The sequence below is a fragment of the Kwoniella botswanensis genome, chromosome 1 (assembly GCF_036426115.1).
Source record: "Kwoniella botswanensis chromosome 1, complete sequence".
NCBI lineage: Eukaryota > Fungi > Basidiomycota > Tremellomycetes > Tremellales > Cryptococcaceae > Kwoniella > Kwoniella botswanensis.
In genome coordinates this window covers 14,799,987-14,815,527 of record NC_088599.1, presented here as the reverse complement: position 1 = coordinate 14,815,527, position 15,541 = coordinate 14,799,987, and the positions used below count along the sequence as shown (strand labels likewise).

General features: G+C 43.7%; 4 protein-coding genes across 4 annotated transcripts; all 4 read right to left on the bottom strand.

Moving 5' to 3' along the window:
• Positions 1-234: 234 nt before the first annotated feature.
• On the bottom strand, positions 235-2,698 carry L199_005596 (uncharacterized protein; the record flags this gene model as incomplete). Its single annotated transcript, XM_064891306.1, has 12 exons — positions 235-787; positions 879-957; positions 1,025-1,055; positions 1,125-1,248; positions 1,356-1,505; positions 1,567-1,709; positions 1,787-1,946; positions 2,036-2,199; positions 2,280-2,286; positions 2,368-2,398; positions 2,461-2,548; positions 2,648-2,698. 12 exons carry the CDS (start codon positions 2,696-2,698, stop codon positions 235-237), a joined length of 1,581 nt encoding a protein of 526 aa, XP_064747378.1.
• Positions 2,699-3,065: 367 nt separating this feature from the next.
• Positions 3,066-7,182, bottom strand: L199_005595 (uncharacterized protein; the record flags this gene model as incomplete). The annotated part of the gene is made up of 25 exons (XM_064891305.1): positions 3,066-3,204; positions 3,280-3,328; positions 3,398-3,653; positions 3,798-3,872; positions 3,935-3,995; positions 4,053-4,075; positions 4,146-4,430; positions 4,499-4,567; positions 4,618-4,647; positions 4,706-4,807; positions 4,880-4,949; positions 5,161-5,274; positions 5,350-5,434; positions 5,491-5,506; positions 5,569-5,662; positions 5,736-5,773; positions 5,855-6,027; positions 6,144-6,226; positions 6,286-6,342; positions 6,411-6,424; positions 6,529-6,608; positions 6,679-6,705; positions 6,780-6,786; positions 6,856-6,873; positions 6,943-7,182. 25 exons carry the CDS (start codon positions 7,180-7,182, stop codon positions 3,066-3,068), a joined length of 2,205 nt encoding a protein of 734 aa, XP_064747377.1.
• A 456-nt stretch (positions 7,183-7,638) lies between these two features.
• Positions 7,639-9,046, bottom strand: L199_005594 (uncharacterized protein; the record flags this gene model as incomplete). The annotated part of the gene is made up of 6 exons (XM_064891304.1): positions 7,639-7,743; positions 7,855-7,920; positions 8,078-8,295; positions 8,356-8,443; positions 8,574-8,663; positions 8,870-9,046. The coding sequence occupies 6 exons, from the start codon at positions 9,044-9,046 to the stop codon at positions 7,639-7,641; spliced, it is 744 nt and encodes a 247-aa protein (XP_064747376.1).
• A 1,521-nt stretch (positions 9,047-10,567) lies between these two features.
• Positions 10,568-15,478, bottom strand: L199_005593 (uncharacterized protein; the record flags this gene model as incomplete). Its single annotated transcript, XM_064891303.1, has 19 exons — positions 10,568-10,762; positions 10,828-11,080; positions 11,178-11,314; positions 11,388-11,711; positions 11,803-12,326; positions 12,382-12,496; positions 12,556-12,681; positions 12,747-13,033; positions 13,097-13,260; positions 13,314-13,434; positions 13,488-13,622; positions 13,684-13,866; positions 13,921-14,151; positions 14,209-14,335; positions 14,448-14,773; positions 14,830-14,893; positions 14,952-15,041; positions 15,119-15,285; positions 15,364-15,478. The coding sequence occupies 19 exons, from the start codon at positions 15,476-15,478 to the stop codon at positions 10,568-10,570; spliced, it is 3,684 nt and encodes a 1,227-aa protein (XP_064747375.1).
• Between the last annotated feature and the right edge of the window lie 63 nt (positions 15,479-15,541).

The following is a 15,541-nucleotide window of genomic DNA, read 5'->3' as shown; positions in this document are numbered from 1 at the left end:
TTGTTGATTACGATTATTTTGTAATCCGAGTGTTCTGACTGGTTAATCACTTCCAGTGCACTTTGTATCGGCCGAAGTCAACCAGGAGACGTGACTAACCTCTTGAGGATCTCTGACACAAAGTTGGAATTGTCGCACACGATACAACTCAGCGACTGGAAGAGATGGTGTTCGACAATGATGACAAATGCATGTAACCCAATGTACCTATTTCAATATGTTTACTCAACCCCATCATCTCCTCTTCTTACTCTCCCCATCACTCCCTACCCAGTATCCTTTCAATCTTCCAACTTCCTCTTGACCTTCTCTCCACCTCGCAGCCCCCAATACTTGTTCCAACCATACCAATCCAATGATCACAACGTATCTAACCCAATACCATGCAGGTTGCACCCTCCTTCTCAAGCTCTCCAGTACGTTCACCAATATCCTAGCAGCCAATATACCAAAAGTGGTAGTAGGTAAATCCCTAGTAGCTGGTCGTAAGGGGAAAGGGGAGTATACGTTGAATGGAGGTTCAAGTAACAATTTCATAGATGACGTGAACCCATCTTCGTGGAAACCATATTTAGTCCACGCTCCGGCATATGATATACCTCGTTTGTTCTGTATAGAAGGGAGTAGCGCTTGGGAAGCGACCGATTCATGAGTCATCATGGGATGTTCGTAAGTGAACTTTCGAATGACTTTGCTTTCGTCAACTGGGAATGGCGGATTCAGAGTGACAAGGACTAGACCATGTTTGGATTCGGGAAGGTGTTGGAGGATATTCATATCGTATGTTCTACGATGATGATATCGATATTAGCTCAGGTAGCTCAAAACAGGAAGGTTGTCCGTGAGCAAGAGCTAGATATGTTGGATTGATGACTCACAAAGCCACGGTCTCAACTTCCGTGTCCGAAGTACGAGGCTTATTCCCATCACTTTCAGTCAAAGTCAGGTAATTCCAAGCTATGAAAATGTCAATATCAGCTCATACCTCCGTGCTTCTTATCAAGATGCAAAGCGTTTGGCTCACCTGAGTAAGCTTTCCGCCTGATGGGCATCAACTACAATAAGTCAAGACATTAGCAATGACGTGTCGCTTGAGAGGATCGGTCTGATCCGGATTGACTCACCCTCTCATCCCAGTGTAGTATCGCCTCATTCTTACTCCATTTCCATGGCCCTAGAGCTTTCTCTTCATCCTCCGTCAACCCACCACCACTTTGGAGCAGCCTCAACGTCGTGTCTGAATGTGTACTAATAACCCAAAATCATCAGCTCGTCCTTGCCTCCAATTGACGAACCCAATCAATGTAGATCCTTGTGAGACGTGCGGTTGTCGAAGAGCAGATGCTACGACTCACGCTAGGATAACATGATCATATAGATGTTTCTGACCTGAAGCCTCCACAAGATGAACTCCATTATCCACAGATTCAATGGCCGTTATCTCCGTATTGAGGTGTAAATTCTCTTTTGGTAATTTACCCAATACCGCATCCAGGTATTTCTTACTGGCATGAAGCGTCAGCCATATGCAGCGTATGATCTTGATCTTGGGAATAGACAACTCACGATCCACCTTGAACCGTTAACCATTTAGGTTTACCAGTTATCTGCAGTAAATGATGATTGTGGAAAAATCGTATTAATGTTGATGCTGGGAAATCTAGCGCAGCTTGATCCGCTGGTGTAGACCATATAGCTCCTGTCATGGGCTATGATCGAGCAAAATCGTCATGTAATCAGCTGAATTCATATGGCATCAAGTCAAATGTAAGATATGATAACTCACCATTAAATAATCATCTCTGAAGCCTTCTCCATACCCTTCTTTATCCAGATAATCACCTATACTTATACCTTCCCTATCGCCTTCCTGGTGTAACAAGTCAGTCGCAAAGAGGTTAAATCGAATTATATCAAATAACATCCTGTACAATCGGGGGTTGAACCTAACACAGTTGCCGAGTCAGTACATCACATCAGACATCATATGACAGTCGATTTTAAAGTACTTGGACTGGGAAAAAAGATCACTTACAGATTCGATAATTGACAGAAAACCCCTCCTAGTCCTTCACCGGCCCATTCGAACGCTCCTCTATCCCTCGTCACCGAAAAGGTCATTTCCGTTTTCAATAGTGGTATTTTCAGATGTTGTAGGAATCGCAGGAAGTTTGGATATGTAGGTGGATTACAGACGATCTGAAAGTTGAGTGTTAAATCGAGTGAATCAAATCAGTACCGTATGGATATTGCTTGAATGATTTTCAGAGTAGACTCACAAATCCTCTGTGTCCCTCCAGAGATTGATGATCGATCATCAGCATCTACTGAGCCACTATCGTCACTTCTCATATACTTCGGACTCACGTATCCACCTGACAAGGTTCCTTTCCCTCCCCTGCATCGAAAGTCTCATGATCAGCTATAATACACCACTCATGATGTGATTCACCAGCTCACTCTTGAATTCGACAGTATTGGTATGTCCACCAGGTCTCTCATCTTTCTCATATATATTCACTTCATGATCCGAGAACTCGTTGAGCAGCTATGAACATAGATATTATCGCATCAATACCTATGCGCCTATCATACTGTATGACGGACAGGATAAACAAGGGAAGGAAGGAGGGAAGGTTGTACTCACCCATAAGGCTGATATACCCGATACACCTGTACCTACGATTGCTATTCTCATTATCACCTTTATCTTTTGGGGAAGAGTGCTTTCAGGTTGCAGGAGGGTATAACGGAGAGTCAAGATGTTGAAGGTATCGTTATGGGAGCGTAATGAATATGAATTGATTCAACCTCCAAGAGGGAGGGAAGCGCATATTCGACGATTTCGAGATGATCGTGCCTGAGATCAACGCAATCGTCATCGAGAAAAAAGTTAGTGACCATGATTCTGACCCTTGCTACTACTACTACTACTCAGCAACTGTCAATTCCCATTTAACCCAAACATGCTACAAACCACAAGGAGATACTCATCCACTGTAATACATGTACTCAACCTATTTCATCTATCATTATAGTCATCATTTTGTCTAATTCATATCGCACTAATCCCAGTCCTGCTTCTTGACATACTCGAAAATCTCCGAACCGATCTGTTGAGTTACCAAATCACCTCTCCCAGCTGCTATCTTCAGTATCGCCGTATTGAGTGGTGTAGCTCCTAGGATATCAACGTGATCCGCTCTGACATATACCGCAAGACATCAGCTTATGATCCATTTCACGTACAGAACAAAGCTGATGGTCGATCAGACTCACGTTTGTGCACCTCCACGTAGATCCATACTTTCAGGTGAATGCAGATACTCTGTAGACGTATACATCAGCTATCCTGTCATTCCTTTACATACAGCTGAAAGCAGAACAACATGCCCACCTTGCGTGATAACTTCAATACCAGCGGGATTCCACCTAGTAGTCCCATTCCATCCCTTCACACACATACTTCCAAGACTGATCACAGGTATCGTCCCATCGCCGTCACCGAACTTCACACCGGATCGTACTTCGGGGTTTGAACCTTTGACAGTAACCACCGAATCTATCCAATGTTTACGCGATAAGGGGAAGTCTAATGGTGCGCGGAGAGTGGTAGAGTTGTCGCATCCGTTTGAAGGGTCTGTTGTATCACACTGCGGTGTATTTGGGTCAGCAGATATAGTAGTATATCGGTTCACCACCTTTGATCTTTGTCCATCCGATCTCACCCCAGTCATTACCTACCATACTTCCAATTGGGATAGAAAGAGTCATCGAAAGGGGAATCTTCCACTCACATAGGCATCTTCATTCTCCGCGTCTGAACGCGTATCATCATGCTCGTACTCTCCTTGCATATACCAGTACGATCGCTATGAAACGTCCACAAGGTCAGCTCTTTGCAGATGACGGAACCGCGAAAACTATAGCTGACCTCTGTCTCCTTCCCATGACCATACAAACAATATATCTTCATTGAAGGAGCTTCAGGCAATCTAAGTAGGTCCAACGGATAAGCTAGATCCTTTGGGCACATTGTATATCTAGCTTACCTGACTTCAAGAGGATTACTCCACTATCAACGCAAATCATCTCATCAGCTTCCGGTCAACCCGCCATTACCAGCGTGAATTACTACTACGCACTTTGGTATGATCCCTATCATTCCTCTTCAATTGCTCTTCATCCCTTTCAAACCCAACACTATAATTACTTTCCATCATCCTCTGGAAACTCGGCGGTGTATGGGTCAGAACATAAGGTCCAGCCTCGTTCAAGGTCAAGTTTGGAGAAACAGTCCAGCTGTTCAACGAGGACTCCTCCTCGGAAGTACCGGGATGGCGGAACGAGAAGAATCGACCGTGTGTATCGGTGGCGTTAGTTGGATCGTCCGGCGCAGAGCTATCATTGCCCCATATTCGATTGCCGCCCTGTATGATAGGTTGAGATTCAGCGGGATGAGCTCAGTCACATGCCATCCTAATCAAGTTGAACTTACTTTCATCCACATCGAAGTTGATCCTGGCCACCTTCTAAACAGTTTAGCCCTTTCTCTGCGTGAGAAAAACTGTGGCCTAGATGTTAGCTGGAACTTCTTAGTAGGTTTTGGTCACTCACCTTTTCCAAAACCCATGAACCGGCAGGATGCTGTATCACTGGTCAGCTTTTAGAATGCTATAAGATATCCAACCGCAACTCAACTGACCAACTCGACAGTGTCCCTCATTTCTCCAGATAAGAAAGCGGTCATTGCTTTTGATACACCCAACATCGTTCCAGCAACGTTGATCCAGGATTCAATGTTTTCCTAGAATATAAATCATCAGCTTGTCAATCGATATTGTGAGAGATATGACATAGTCTGGTATAGAATACTCACCTCGACCCAAGCCGCCCCTCCTCCTCCACCAAACCTGTTCTCCTTTGGATCCGATTCGACCCATTTCAAGCTAAATTGCAAATCAGCTTACTTTTGGCACGATGTCCGTTTTGCTAAACTGACAAGTACTACATCAACGGAAAGAAGGAGCATAAGCGTTATGACGTCAATCCCAGATTGTAAGAGACTTACTAGTAGAACTGTCCCTCCCATACTGTCCACAACAGCTGAGTATCAATCACAAGACCATCATACTTCGAACAGCAGCGCGAAAGACATACGAGTGTGAACAAAGTACGACTTTCTGACCATTGTGTCTTCTCATAGTTTCTATCCTACCTTTCAATCTTGTGAAGTACGCATCTCTAGTTTCAAGATTGTAATAGGCCAATCGCCTATAAGGAACATATCAGCTCTTCAGTTCACTACTATATGATATCCCGTACAAAGGAGACTGGCAGCTGACTTACCAATCATATGCAGCCATATCCATAGAATTAGTATCGTACCCCAACGTAGCCAAGTTCTCGACGATCTTCTGCCATATCCAGTATCCTATCATCTTTCGGGTCAGCTTCACTGAGTGTCGCATAAATCAACATTCAGCTAACCTTGAATGAATTCGGACTGTATCGATTGAATCAGCTTCTGCCTTGAACAAGCTTTCAGGAGGCAGCTGAAACACTCACTGCAGCATCCAATCCCTGAGCCGCTCTGATCTTAAACCCGGGAGGATCTAAGCCAGTCTCAGGATCAATAGATAACGCCTGAATCCATCTTTCTCTATAAAACCCGGCACACGTCAAATCAGCTATTATTGTGAAACTTATTCCCAGATTAACAGCTGAGTACGTACTTGTTAGTCAACACAGCTCGAATCATCGTCGAGGTACCCTATCGATTCTCTAGATATCAGCTAAATTGAATTGCAGAAATGATCGAATAGCTGATGTAGCAGATAAAGATTGAACATACCCATAATCTCTTCCTGAAGAATGGTCTAGCTACACTTTCCGTACCCCAGCTTTCCAAACCGGTAGATACGATCCCAGGTATCAAGACTATCGGATGGTGTTTCTGTAAACCATATTGCTCGACTAGAGATTCACCAACGGTGAAATCTCGATTTTCCAATGCTCGTCTTGCGCCTGAGGGTATACAAACATATCGCATCAGTCCAACATTCTCACAATAGACCCATTGTTTGGTTAATGAACATTCGTCTGAGGTGGAAGATTGTGGTTGAGAATGAAGGATGACTTACCCTCGACGACAGTCAGATTAGCCAATAAATCCCTGGGATCCAAGGCAGCAGGTAAAGTAGTCCAGATATCTTTCATATCGGCGCTACAATGATCATTGCTCTGTAAGCTGATATCAGAACAGATAGCCGTAGTGCAGCTCACGGTAGAGTAGTCAGGTCGACTGCCCATAAAGCTAAACAGATACCCAGTATGACACCTCTAATATGATCATAGACTCGTTAGCTTCGTTGATGTGGTTGAGCCGGTGGATTATGAATGCAGCTTACGCGGGGAAGACGAACTACATGATATCATATGAGATCAGCTACCGATCCATTGATAGATCATATACCATGGACGATATACAATACGAAGAGAGAAGGAACGACAACAAGATCAACTCACTTTTAGTCCGAATAACCATGATTTCCAAGTAGGTTTGCTTTTATGTCCATCATGTCTAAAAAATGTGGATTCGCTAAGGTCTAAAAGGATGAAAGGCTAAGCTTGAGGCCATTGCTAAAAGCGAGCGAGTTTGTGCTGATTACTGCTTACCTATTTCGTTGAATGGTGTTCCAGGAGCTACGTTGAGAGTTCGTGGAATAGTGAGCTAGCTGGTTTTCCTCGATCATCTCGTCAAGCTGGCGATAACATACCTAGTAGCTATACAGTAAGGTCACACTTTGTCAGCTGAGATTGATTATATCTTTGAAATTTATATCATGAGCTTACCTTATAATGTCCGTCATCCTATCCAGCCCCGATAATCTTCCCATTTAGCATCACCTCCCCTTCCTTCCCCGAACAGACCGAACTTACCTTCTTCCTCAATCTCACGTGCAGCTCTTCAGTCTCTTTACTTATCTCATCTACGGTACTCTTAATCCTCTGTCTCAGTCCAGTAGGAGGAGGTGTCCTCGTACCGCTTCCAGAGGTGCTTTTACCTCTACCTTTGACTATCGTTGAGGGAGACGATGAAGGGGGAGTAGGTTGTTTGACGGTTATTTCAATATCACCGTCGTCATCGATCTCCGAGTGTACCTTTGCTTTACGAGGCATCGTTCAGTCTCTCTTCCCCTGTAGTTCGACTCTCAACGATGTTATTTTACCTTTTCGCGAGGGGTGGAAGACAAAGCAAGAAGGAGTTTAAAACGAGAATGTCAAACTACCGAGATATCTGTATTTACACTTACTGTAACTTATCGGTGACGTTGTTTTTGAGCGAGCTCTTACACGGAAAGTGGAGGAACAGGAACGCGTGTTTTCATCCTGTCATCACAGTGAGACCTATATGACATGACATAGAATGCATATATGATCAATCACCTACACACCATAGATACTAATTATATACACCACCTCCCAAAGACTCAAACAGACAAGCATACGATGGAAGAAGAGAGAGAGAGAAAAGCAAGAATCCATCTATGAACATCTATATATGGGCATTTCGAGGAACGAAGAATCAAGCGTCAGACCACTTATGAAACCGAGCGAAAGAGGAGCTGTTTGAGCTTAAGCAGTACCGTTAACCTTGGGCTTATCAGAGTCGAGTACGATTGGTTCGGGACCTTGAGTGATGTTGAGATCGATCAAGAGACCGGTAGAGAGATCGTATAACTAGGTTAGAGTAAATAGGGTCAGCTTTTTTTTCTTATATTCGCAATGAGCTCTGTATGGGTATTGTCGGAGACATTTGATCGAGAATGTACAATGGGAACGTTGACTTACCCATCCGTGGACGTAGACCTTTCGGAATTCACCTTTTCTTGCTAACTCCCAAGCATTCTGGATTGTCTGTGGAAAACAACACAAAAAAGTGTCAGCCTATGATCGTTATCTCTCGAGATCTTTTTTTTTTTTTTTTTTGGATGGCAGCATCCACCCTTTCCATTCTCTTCTTGATTTGCTGTTACAAGGGAGACCATAGTGCGATAAGTGAAACTCCACTCACAGGACTATCAACGACATTCCTAACGCTCATCTTCACATTCTCCCTGATCAAATCATTGACATCGCTACCCTCAGGTAAAGAGTGCTTCAACCTGATGATTGGGTCCAAGAATCGAGTCAAGGGTGTAGAGGGATCACAAAATTCTTCATTTTGTTTAGGGGCAGGGAGATCGTAGGCGGCGATACAGCCACCACAACCTGTATGACCAACAACGATGACTATGAAGTAGCCATGATCAGCAAGAGAGTCAAGTGACGAGGTGATATCATATAACTTACCATGGCATACACCGACGTTCATAATAGCGTAATTCAATAAAGCTTGAGAAGCGTCATCTTGAGGTTGGAATTGATTTGCTACGTTTCGCTACAGTAGAATATTGGATCAGAGATGTGACCCAGACGTTTGAAATTGATGGTACAGAAGGGAAAGCGGTATATGCGTGAAATGGACGGATACCGCGGTAGGTATTCTAGGGAAAGGAGGTCACACTCACTTGCACGAACACTTCTCCCGGTTTCCTAGCCATGATGGTAACCTCTGGTACTCTGGAGTCTGCACATCCTATCCAGAGGAAGTTTGGTGCCTATAAACGGTGAAGTAGCAGTGCGTAGCGGAGGGAGTTCGATAGTTGTTCGTAATGAAGTATAGTATGGTCATCGATTAGAGTGGTTGGTAGAAACGTAGGTGTAAGGAAGAAATATCTCGTCAGCTCAACTCTTTGTCATTCCAAGCCAAACCAATCCAGATGAGACCAGACCAGTCCGGTATCCGAAAGAAATGTCAACTCACCTGTCCTTTGACTTGCTCTGCCCATACTTCAGGCTGTTCCTCTGTGACCTTTCTAGACCACCATCTATTCCCTTCCAATACAGCTCGAATATCGGGGAACTTCTGAGCAGCTACCGAATGCTCGAGATCGATGTCGATCTCCTTATTCGCTCGGAGGGGTTCAGCGTGGAAAGGCATATTGACTCGTACGGCAGTATGTATCTGTCTATTTCCAGTTCGTGTCTTGGAAGGAGGTTGAAGTGGTGGAGGTTGTAAGATTCGAGGGATAGATTGAGAAGGTGTAGTAGCGTATTCAAACGAAGGTCTCAATGATATAGGTGGTGAAGATAATGACTTATTGTTATTTACAGTAGAAGAAGAAGAAGCGGCAGAAGGTGACGAGGACAGTTTGAATGATTTCCTAAGCGTTATTAACGCTTGACGGGTAGGTTGAATTTTGTTATTATCAACACTTTAAACAGGATCACTGAATGATGAACCTGTCTTTTGTGTTTTCTTGATTGTTAAAAGAAAAGAAAGGAAGAAAAGATGATATGACTGATTATTGATGACGAGCGGATGAGTCGACGGAAGGATATTTTCCGTTGAGCTGGTTTGGATTTGGGATAGATTCCGTTTACGTTATGGGTATGGGGACGAGGAATGGAATGTTGTGAAGTAGACTGGGCTGGGCTTGAGAGGGGTCAGGTCAATAGATGATAATTGATGAAGGGATTTGAATGATGATAAATTAAAAATTATGAATAAAATATTGGGTTAGTGATGGAATGGGATTGTACCGGTTATACGTTATACGTATGGTGATTTGTTGATTTGCTGCGGCACTGTATGACCACCGTACTCTTACTTCACGGTGGTTACGTTCCTTTTGGGGGTTTCACACTATCAATGCTTGGCAGACTATCACACCACACCACACTACTCTAGTCTCATCACTACTACTAGCCAATCTCTCTATCACCATGACACCAGTCTAGACCATACGTGCATACATAAATCTCTCAACTTAGACTCAGTCTTACAGTCAGACTCGGATTTACTCGGTTTCATCATCCAACATCGTCCAAATTCTCATGGGGATACTTGCTGATAAAAAAAGGTGATCGAGAGATTAAATTAAATTTGGATGCGGATGGACCCTGAATCAACTTGCGATTCCAAAGGATCTATCGTATCGCTTGGATCTCATCATTCCACATTGCATCTCGTATTTCACACATGGCAACGAGACTACGTAGTATGTTTGCAGGCCCAAGTGCATACCGACGGTGCATAGGCACACCGAGACAAAGACGAGGAGCAAGACAGCAAGAAAGCCGCCAAAGACACAAAAAGAGCATCACGGGATTCCGTCAAGAACATGAGTATCAAAAGAACGGATCTCCTTAAAAACCCTTACTCCGTTCCTTCCTCCCTTCCTAGCTTGTTCCGTGGTTATCCACCGGGCCGTACCATATGCAATTCAAACGTAACAGTTAGTCACCATAAGACCTTCTCACACGTGAAAGTCGAATGTCATTGTGATTCTATGCATGGGTATATGTTTTTCTATGTATTACGAAAAGAGACAAATGACCTTTCTATGATACGCTTACTATTTATGTAGATCACCCTCACCACGGCTGAGATTCTGATAAGATTGTATGACACATGATATAGACAATCTATCAAGCATGTTATCTATTTTTGTTTCTCATCTTACTGCTCCTTCTTCTCAGCATCCGTTATAGCTTTCAATCTCTCCTCCTCCACTCTCCTCTTCTCCCTTCGTTCTCTACCTCTAGTAACCAACTCGGCAGGTTCGAGATTAGCAAACAAGGATTTACATGATTTCTCAATCGCCCAACAACCGACGAAGTCAAGTATCATCGAAGTGGTCAACTTGAATTTGAACTGGACATACAACAAAGAAAATCAGCTCCAAGTGTAAAAAAAATGATAGGTAGTATCAAACTCACGGATGAGCTCATTTCCACAAGTTGTAACCACCTGTTCAACTCAGGTACGAAATCCGTCGCACCACTATAAGCCACAGCCGATACACCCAATAACCCCCAATAGAGAGGTGGGTTCTCCCTTATTCCCTCTCTGAAAGGTCTGCCTTGGAAATTCAACACGAACGTCGAAACTTGTTGAGATAGACCAAGAAGGTAGATCGCAGTGTTGAGTAAAGTAGGTTCAAACTTCTTTTCCAAATCTACTTCTCCACGACTACAGGAAAAATAGAAATAAAAAAACCATGAGACGATTATAAGCATATGTAAGGCAAAGAGAGAAGAAGAGTCAGGTAGAAATTTCAGTTACTCACTCTTCTAAAGATTTTGATAATCCAGTAATGTAGACCAAAGCAACGATATGAATAGCGAATTGCAATAACACTGAGAGAAGTACGTAAAAGTTGAATATGTTGCCCAAAGGTCTTTCCTTGGATAGTTTCTCCACAGGCTAACGGAGAAACAACCACTCTTGATCAGCTTTATTCTGTCCTTCCCATAGTCATGCAGATGATGTAACCCACCTTGGCCCTTGAGATACAAAGGAAACAAACACTCATCAACATCCCCGTGATCGTAACTTGATAATCACCAAATTTGATTCCATCCAAATATTGTACACTCAACGAGTACGCCGTGATGAGACAATTCAAAGCCAAGATCTTGTACATCTGAATGGTAGCTACGAGGGTACATCGACCTTGTCGGATGATATTGGTGATTGCAGATACGTTTGAAAGTTTCGATGTGAATGGGGCAGCGCAGGAGGCATCACCTAATTTTATCTGAGGAACATCTTGATCTTCGTCCAATTCGGATAATTTCGCAGTGATGGTGGCCATGTCGAACTACACACAAACTATAATCAGCACATGTTGCATTTCATGACACTGTTTGTAGCCAAGGGTGGTGAGCGTGTAGATAAGATTTCAAACTCACCTTCTCCATAGGATTCTGTTTTCTCGCTCCCTGATGTTTCTCCGCCACTTCCTGTTGAGTCTTTACCAATTCTGGATAAGCATCTCTAAGTGCTGGTGGCGGTGGTGGAGGAGGTTGATTGAATCTTGCTGAAATTTTGACTTGTTGTTCGTATACTTTCTTCATCCTTTCCATCTTTTGATGCTCAGCAATAGCTTTGAGATCTTCAGGCGATCCATCCAATAATGCAACTCCGATATGAGCTTGTTTCAAAGCTCCCACATCATTAGTTCCATCTCCAGCCATAAGAGTGATATATCCCAAATCTCTAAGTGTAGATAAGATGAATTCTTTTTGCGAGGGCGATACTCTGGCATACACCCATGTGTGTTTACATAGTTGATGCCAGGATGGGAGGTTTTCGTACTGCTTCAAAGCAGCTCCGGTTATACAGATATCATATTGGTCGAACAATTTCTGATCGAATGGTTCAGATGCCTTGACGGGGATGACAATGGTTTCATCGACGTTCTTCCATACGAGTTCTGCGATTGGGTTTCATCAGCTGAGTGAACTATACAGTAGCTTAAGTGAACTCACCATCGGAGGTTGTACCTTCCTTCAAATCCAGGATCATGGTCTCTCGGTCTACGATTTCGACATCCTTGGCAACGTGAACAGCAGTCAAGGGGTTGTCACCAGTAATCATGATACACTAATACGACTTGTTAGCTATTTTCTGATTCAGGTCAAACGATTGAAACCGTGACTCACCCTATGAGAAGAATCGTTGAGCATCTTGAGAGTTTCGACAGCATCAGGTTTGAGTGGACAGTGGAAGACGAGGAACCCAGCGAAAGTCAATTTGGATTCTACTTCATCTCTCTGAATGGTATTGATCTGAGAGTGAACATCAAAAAGTAAGCTTTTGGCTCTTGTTTGCCGGAGACATAAGAAAAGCTTACCTGTTCGGGCCTAATGTTCATCTCCTTGATACCCAAAGCCAAGACTCGACTTCCTCTTCGGGTGTACCATCGATAAGTCTCCTCGTAATATTCAGGAACGGAGGTATACATCCCCTTCAAAGTCTCAGGTGCACCTTTGACAGCCGCGATCCATTTTCTACCATGGGCATCGGAGATGGCAGAGATAGTTGACATTCTCTTGAGCGCAGAGGAGAATTGGTATCGTCTTCGTATATTGATTTGATGCTTGTGAGGTGCCTCTTTAGAGTTGGGTGAGATGTTGTCGCCTAGCATGATGACGTACCGTAAGTTGACATATATGATAAGCTGTCCAGATATTGTCAACTCACCTTTGGAAAGTTTCCAATCAAGTGCCGACAGAGTGGTCTTTTCCATGGGATCCCCAACAATTGTTCCATCTTCCAGTAAAACCAAGGCATGAGCGGCAGCAAGGGTAAGGGTAGTGTTCTTGCCGGTCTCAGTTACGGGAACAAGCTTCTTAGGATCGGAAGATCTGCGTTGCGGCGTAAGTTGGACTATCGCAAATGGAGGTGGCAGTCAACTTACTCGATACCGGCTATACCCTCTACGACCAAGTTCTCTCCAGTGATTGTACCAGTCTTGTCGAAACAACATACGTCGACTCGACCAGCAAAGGGGATTCTGAACGGTTCAGTACAGAAGATGGCTATAACAGCTTGTGTCAGCGGCATCTCTGGAGAATTTCAGCTGTCGACTCACCGTATTTCTGAAGGGCAACGAGCGATGCATTGACAGCGAGTGACAATTCCATAGGCAGCTCGGGAGGTACGACGGAGGTGATGATCAAAACACAATCCAACAGGAGTTTACCTTTGGCCATTCCCCTTTCGAGTCCTGTGTATGGTATGAGCTATTTCCCCGTAACGTCAAGTGTCGTGGCAATGTGACAGCTCACCTTTGATCCATACGTATGCACTAGCAGCGATAGCGAAGATAAGTAAGAATCCAATGAATAAAAACGCTTCGAAGGTGTTTGCCGAGACTCGTTCAGTAGAGAAAATCATGGTTCTAACCAATTGACCTTGAGTAGTACCGAAACCAGTTCGAAGGACAACAGCGAGACATCCTCCATCGGGTGCTATAGAACAGCTGAATCAGCCTAGAGATTCTATACCGCCTGGGGTAGACTTACTGGTTAAACCGCCTTCACCGGCTTTCTCAACTTGCAATGCCTTGGTACCAGAAAACAAAACGCTATTCCTATCTGCTCCATTCATATCCAGCCTATCTGATCCTTCACGAAGCTCGACACTTTCTTTCAACAATGGTGTGGATTCTCCAGAAAGCATAGCTTCGTTGACGATGCATGTTCCACGTAGTAAGAGCAGATCGCATGGGATACCGGAATCAGGTTTGGTTCGCACTACAAGAAAAGGGGATTAAGCTGTTACAGTCGTTTGGGAGAAGAGACGTAGCTTACATATGCTAACGAGATCTCCTGGGACAAGCTCAGAACTGATCACATCCACCCATTTGCCATCTCTGAAAGTCTGAACGTGGTACGGCGTGATACTCATCGTTCTAAATTCGGTCAAGGTTCTTACTCGCTAAAATGGGTGAAGACGAATTGTCAGCTATTCCACATCAAGCTTTCATGTTGCTATTCACTCTCGCCAATTATCGATGGGTGGATCGATTGAGAAAGTCAAGTTCACTTACCTGGAATACGACGGTACATTCAAAAACGACCAACATGAAAGCGGTAAACAAGGAGTAATACCAATATTCATCTAAACACCATAAAGCCACACAGAAGATCTGGAAAACGAAGAATGGAGCTACGGCATGTTCAGCGAAGAGTTCGGTGAATTTGGGGATGGGAATATGACATTCGTTGGGTCCGTAGGTTGATTTTAGTACTTCTAAGTTCGGTGCGGACGATTTGTTCGATGGGTGAGTCAAGATTCCTTTGGAGGATTGGAAAGTCGATAAGGGTGGCGAGGAGTCGCAAGGGTATGGAATGGGTGTGAATGTGTTGGTTGATGCTATGAATTACTGTAAGTTGGGGGTGATTGCGGACAGATCTCTCATCTTGACTTACCATCGTAAACATAGGTATCCCTTTGATAGATGAACGAATAGGTAGGTTCAGAAGCTCCTGGAGCCTATACGAAATTTTGTTTAGCTCGTCGTGAACCCGCTATGTACAGCCGATGGACGTACCAATTTACTATCCAATGGAACAATTTCACCTTTACCTCTACCTTTATTAGGAATCACTCTGACCTTCGAAGCGTCTTTCAATGAATTTGCCTATTGTTTTCGAACCAAACACCATAAGCTTGTCTTTTCCCTCTCATCGTCGGTAGGGAGAAGGGGACGAAGCTTACAGTAGTATAACTGATTCTAGCGTTGAATCCACTCGACCAAGCAGTAATTAAGAAACTCAAAGCGTGACCGGCAAAGAGTAATACACAGTAAATGAAAGTCCATTCTTCCGATACCACCCATTCGTCGTATTTGTGATAATAGGTGTAATACAGTAATGGATAGAACGCTGTTCATGTAGTGTAGAATGAACATCAACTAATTGTCTATATCTGTGTTGGAAAAAGAGCTGATATGTTGAACTCACATAAGATGGGTAGTCCGTATATTCGTAGATGCAGTGGAATAGGGTTATGCAATGAGATCGATTCGATCTCCTGAGAGATTATCGATGGTTTTGAGGAGGACCTGGTGTGATACATGATATGTTCAGCTTGGTCTGATAGCTACCACGGTATCAAAACAGCTCACATGTTGGATGAACC